Below are 6,146 nucleotides of genomic sequence, written 5' to 3'. Positions count from 1 at the left end.
AGAACAGTCTTCTCTTTACAACTCCCATTTGATAGAAGGTTATGAAAGAAAACAGAGGAAAAGAAAAAAACTAGCTGACCTTGCATTTTTATTTTCAACATCCTAGATACTTAAATCTAAACATCAAGATACCATGACTCATATAGCATATCGAAAGAATTCACGCTCAGCAAAACTTGCTCTGTACATTAAGAAATATGTAAGCGTCAAATGGTAACTATCACAAAGTACCAGCTAATACGCAAGACAAACACTGTAAAGGTCCCGAAAAAGAAATGAAACAGCAGCAACCGAAGTGAGGAATTTTGCCCCTCTTCCAGTCTTACGCTAGCGTAGCTATTGTGACTTGCTGCAAAGATCAAAAAAAATAAGAGAGATGTGTACTGGGTCTGCCTGGGATGGGTCAAACATCCTAATATTATCCTGTAATACCCTAATTTCATGGGCCAAATATCCCAATGCACTTTAATCTAAACTCTCCCATTTCCTACCTGCAAGCAACTACAGGATTACATCAGACTTCAAGTGTTTATTTTCCTTTTTTTTGTATTCATTTTAAAAATTGGCCCCTTGTGCTTTTTACTGTAAGGTTCTCAAGATACTGAACAGTTTTACAAACCCTCCAATCTTTACCAAGCAGCAACTCTAATACAGGATTTAGGAGTTTTAAATACCATGTTATTATGTGCTGTCTTCTTAAGGCAATGGAATAATTACTTTGAAGTATCCTAATTTTGCATTACAAATTGATACTATGATTTCCTTTGTAAGCATCTCTAATTACAATACATGTAAAATTATTTAAATTTTACTAAACTATTAACCTGACTCAATTGTTAAGAGTTCAAACTCAGATCATCAGGAAGAGGCAACTTTTGGGCATAGTTTGGAAAATACATCTTTTGATTACTCCCACCTTTCAAGGTCACGTGCATGGACTTTTAACAGCAACGTTAAGCAACCAGTTAAAACAATTGCTTTGCATCCAGATCACAGCAAATCATTTACTTTAATCCCAAAGCAAAATGTGGTATAACCCAAACCAGCTGTTTTTTTCAGACCGATAACCATTAGCACTAGAACATCTATTGCAGTAAAAGCCGTTTTAACACAGAGAGCCAACGTTAACGTTGAACTACCCAGAGGAGCCTTGAGCACTACACAACTTTACCACCGGGAGAGTAACGAGACTCTGAACTTTTCTTTATCTTTCCTTTATTTATGCTCGGACTTCCAGCACTGCACATCAGATACCCAGGGTCTCAATCTGTCCTATTATCAGACTGCAAAAATACAATGCTTTCTCACCTGTCCTTGCATCAACAAATCAAACAGTCACATCCAACAAACCCTTCACTTGAGTAGTTACTTCTATCGAAAAATGCATCTCCTCTTCAGGATTTCAACGAATGCTTCTGGCTTATAAAAGATTAAGTGCAATCAGTTACACTGACAGTTTATAATGCAGCTCTTGATTGTGTTTTCTGTGCACGCATTTACATCAGGCACACAAGTTATATAAAATAGTCTGGAGTACAAAAATATGGTTATAACATAGGAGTACCAAACAGCACAGAATTAGAACAGTTTTATTACCGTAATACCAATTTATATACAGACCCCCAAATTAAGGATTTTTTAATTAAGTATCCTTCCCAAATTGACAACTGTAGTGTACACTCTAAAAAACTGCAAATTAACAACACAAATCTATTTTAACCCCTACATTGTCTATGCAGTCTGCACCAATCCTCTCTCTTGCACACAAAAATGTATTATAAATAATTTTTCACAAAATGTCATGTATGTTTTATTGCACATTGTACATGCCAATATCTAAAAGAAAGGCTCAAACCCTTCACTTAATAGCTAACTGTTTAAATACCTAGCAGTTACTTGTGTTACGAGTACTACTGCGTTTTTCAGGCTCTAATCTTAACTGATAATTTAAAAGAAAAAAAGCAGAATGGAAAATATGCCTTGAACTGTATAGCTTTTGTGAAAGAAACAAGCTTCTTTAATCTACTGATTTCTACTGTATAAAGTCATTAAAAACATCTGACCTAATTAAAAATCCTGTTTCAAAATGTTTGCATTTTTTACTACAAAATTACGCATATAGCTGCTTATATACCATATATTCCTTCTGTTTTGCAGAATTAATGTTCCTGTGCTGTACTGACTAAAAGATCAAGTTACAGAGGTCCTAGTGTTAACTGCAGGAGTTAGCGTGCCAGTCTCCATCCTGACGGTCTCCCAGTGGTGGCAAGGAGCCCGGCAGAGCACCAGAACAGGTCGGTATAAAAAGACACTGGGCACAAGCAGCCATCAAGCATTGAGGCCATGTATAGTTTCTGTCAAGCGGATCTCTAGACTAAGGAATATGAGTAATTTATCATTTATATGTGGGTTTATGGTATGCTGCACTAAAATATGACTGCTAAACAAAGAGAATGATTCATGTATGACAGATACATGCCAGCTGGTAAAAATGCCTCACTGGGTAAAAATCTGCACTGAGGGTTAAAACTCTGGCATGAACAAAAAGATTAAAAAGTTGATCCATCAAATGTTTTGCCAAGGGTTTCTAAGGCTATTAGCCATCAACAGCTCCAGAAAGGGATAAAACCAGCAAAACCAAGCAACTAAAATTGCACTATTACAAAGAAACAAGTCCGTGAGAGTCACCAGCTGCAGTTAAGGGACAGCCACTTCAAGAAGCCGATTGTTTTTTCGCTTGCAAGTTGGGATGTTGCCGTTCTTCTGGCTGCCTTGTATGAACTTCACGCACACTTTGTCTTGTCTGAACTGGACCAGAAACCTAGGAGAGGGAATAAGATATGTCTGAGTTAAAGGTGGAAAAAAACCACATGAGGAGCAGAAGTCTTTCCCGGTTGGTTCTGAGCATCACTCCAAAAGATGTCATTTTCAGGTCTAGTGTTAAGAGTTGGGGAATAAAAAAGAGCCATAGGTTATGGTATGGCTCGAGTCTCCAGGTAGTATCTCTTAATAGAGTTACTATACTACAGGCCTTTTGCCTGTAACTCTGGACCTTTCATAATAGTTTGCTATTCCTTTAGAAAAAGGCAGTTTAAAACAGAATTTCTAATGTACCAGAACTGCAGCAAAGGCTATTTCCAACTGCTTCACCATCGTCCAAAGGGACTTTTCCGTTTTCATGGAAGGAAGCTAAATACTTCTATAGCAGCATTGGGAGCGCTCTTCTGGTTTATGCTTAATTTAGTATATCTGGTATTTTAGCAGCTCTTATATTTCTAATCCTTAGTCAGTCTCTACAGACCCCTGCTCGGCAACTGGGAAAATTCACTTCCTTCCCAGCCATCTCCAAATTTAGGTACTTCCTACAGTCGAGGGTAAATTAATCCGGATTTGACTTTTCACTTTTTACTGGAAGAGAAATTTCATTGAATGTGGAGAATTGCTTTAAAAAAAAAAAACCAAAAAACCAAACAAACCAAGAGGCTCCTGTGGAGCCTCAAACTTCTCACTGATCTGGATAGCAAGATTAAAAGCTGCCTCTTGGCTCACATGCAGCGGTTGCTGACCTAAAAAGTCCTTTGTAATACAGCAGATTTTCCCTTTTAGCATCCTTAAAAAGTCTTCCAGCAGAGGCCAAAAACTTCAAAGAATTTGTTCTCCAGCCGGAAACCACAAATCAAGCTGACGGCAGAGCTCAGGGGAGGAAGTGGCCTCTCCCGCGCCGAGCTGCCCTTGGGTCCCGCTTTCCTGCTGCGCAGCCCAGACGCTCACAGATTAACTTGTTCGGCGCTCCCAGCCATGCAAGCACCCGGAAAACGCGAGTAGGTCTTACAGCCATCATCTCTTGTCGCCAACGCTGCATTTTCCTAGGCCCGTTGTTCCAATATTGTGTATATAAACAGTGTGTCTCTCACTAGACATACCCCTGGATCAACAGCGCTCTTGCTTGTATCAGCTTTCTTCCCAAAAAGTAGTGACCAGTAGTCAAAGTAAGGCCACATTTTCTCCTCAATCCCTAGTTGGGCTTGTATCTAAACTCTAGCAGGGAGAAGAGAGTACTGCCTCACCATCAGAGATGGAACTGCTAACAGCTTAAAATTATTTAGTCTGGATAAACTCAATAGCAATACACACTTGAATGTTTTTAATCTGCAAGACAAGAAACAAAGCCACATCCCAAAATGCAAGACTCCCAGAATGCAGACTGTTTTCCAGAGCTAAGGCAGGCAGTCCAGACTAATGCAATGCATGCATAAACTCTGTTTTAATAATCTATTCCTTTGTAGCCATCATTAAACTAGAAACTTACTGGGGACAGCCACGCTCTTTTAGAGGCTAAAAACACACACCCTGGAGCAAATTAAATCACGTCTGGTAACAGAACGAAGGAAAATGGCAGTTGTCATTTTCAAGGAAAGAGCAAAATTAGCCTTTAAATAAACCCTCAAATCTGAACAGATACAAACTGTAATTGCAATCATGACTCTAAAATACCAGCAGCGCTGTGCAGCCAGATAAAAGGTTTTTGCCTACGGAAATTTTATTTCACTACTGTTAAAGGGTTCCAATTTTTCTTCTTTATTCAAAATTAATAAACCCACCAAATCAACACTACTGAAATCAGGGGGCACTTCACACAACAAACTGAGCGCACAACAATGGTGGACTAAGTGAGGGACTCTTACTCAGCAGGCTTTAGGACTTGACACACACAAACATTTTTATTCCATGGCTATAAACACTGCAAGTGCAGTCCTTGCTTAAGGCCAAAGTATGAAACTGCACCAAGCAGAAAGAAATACTAATTTAAGATGCAAGTTTTTTATCAAACAAAGCTTGTTAACAACCAAAAAAAACCCAAACAACAACAGGTGGTTCAAACACCATCAGCAGGAATTTTAAGAATATATTTTTCACCTTCACAAAAGAGAAGGTAGAGCTTTACAGACCTACATTACTGGCACCACATCATTACGTGTGCTTGGGAGGAGTTTTTCATTCTGTTTTGGTTGTTTTCACTAGAACTTGGCACCCAGTGTCCACTCTAATCAATGAACACCTCATAGGAATATGTGAACTTTTCAGTCACATGCAGAATTCTCTCAAATGTAGCATCTCTTAATTATTTCTACAGCAGCAATTCTGCTTCATAGCCCTATTTGAAACTACCTTAAGAAAAGTACATTTTCTGTAATGACTGTCAAGGAAATAAGAGCCAAAATGGATACTAGAAATGAGTACACATTGAAAATTGGACCCTTATTTACAAGTATGCTGTCAAGAGAAAAGAAGTACTAGTTACACAACAGTGTTTTGTTTTTCTAACATTAGATACTTGACTTTTTTAGCACGTTGCATTGAAGGAAATGCACTTTTAAGCAAGCAAGAAACATACTCATCAGATATCTCAATGTTGAGTTTCTGTTTGGTTTGGCTGAGAGTAGTGCGGTAAAGTTTAGTGGCCATTTCAATAAGGTGATCACTGCTGAGCAGGAAATCTCCTTTACCAGCTGCTCCTGAACCCTGAAACAGAAAGGAAAGTAGTCAGGACTACTAAAACCTGGAATATGAAAAATATTTAATGCTAGCCCAGCAGGAGGTTTTACAAGGAGTCTTCTTTTCCCAGAGCAATGAAACAACAGTCTTTTGTCTTCTGTAAATCAAATAGGGATGCAGTGCAGTGTATCGGATCAAAATGCAATTCACTCTCAAATAAACTACAAACCTGTTGAGAAAGTTAAAAACTCCTTCTGACCCTAAAGGAGGGTCACCTTCATTTGTCCTACAAAACTGTAGTGTTTCTGTATCCCTCCTTCTGGCTACACCACAGCAAGCTCTCAATATTTTCAGAAAGGAAGAGAAACCAATTACCAACAACAGTATCAGGACGAAGGTGGTCAGTATGAAAAGACACTATATATGACGTTCTTCAAATTCATTTAAGCTAGAATACAAAGGCCAGCTTAATGATTTTAGCAGAGCAATGCTGACAGTGCAGTGAAGCAAATATAGCACTGAACTAAGTTCTTTAGAACTGAGTAACCAAATCAGCTGTGCCATAACAATGATTTCTTGGCATCCCATAAAGAAGAGAGAAATATTCTGCCAGTGTGTCAGGAAGAATAGTATGAGCAGCTAAAAAGGAA

General features: G+C 38.6%; 1 protein-coding gene across 2 annotated transcripts in view; it reads right to left on the bottom strand.

Annotated features, from left to right (window-relative positions):
* The window catches only part of MYO1B (myosin IB), a 114,196-nt gene continuing 108,050 nt past the window's right edge, over positions 1–6,146 (bottom strand). For both annotated transcript variants that reach the window (XM_068407191.1, XM_068407192.1), the window contains 2 exons: positions 5,396–5,523; positions 1–2,821 (listed from right to left, as the gene is read on the bottom strand). In XM_068407191.1, coding sequence (XP_068263292.1) covers positions 2,698–2,821; positions 5,396–5,523 — 252 coding nt within the window. In that variant the 3' untranslated portion in view covers positions 1–2,697. The remainder of the gene's footprint in view (positions 2,822–5,395; positions 5,524–6,146) is intronic.

The sequence above is a fragment of the Nyctibius grandis genome, chromosome 9 (assembly GCF_013368605.1).
Source record: "Nyctibius grandis isolate bNycGra1 chromosome 9, bNycGra1.pri, whole genome shotgun sequence".
Classification (NCBI taxonomy): Eukaryota; Metazoa; Chordata; class Aves; order Nyctibiiformes; family Nyctibiidae; genus Nyctibius; species Nyctibius grandis.
The sequence above is the reverse complement of the archived record's forward strand: the minus strand, read 5'-3'. Positions and strand labels throughout refer to the sequence as shown.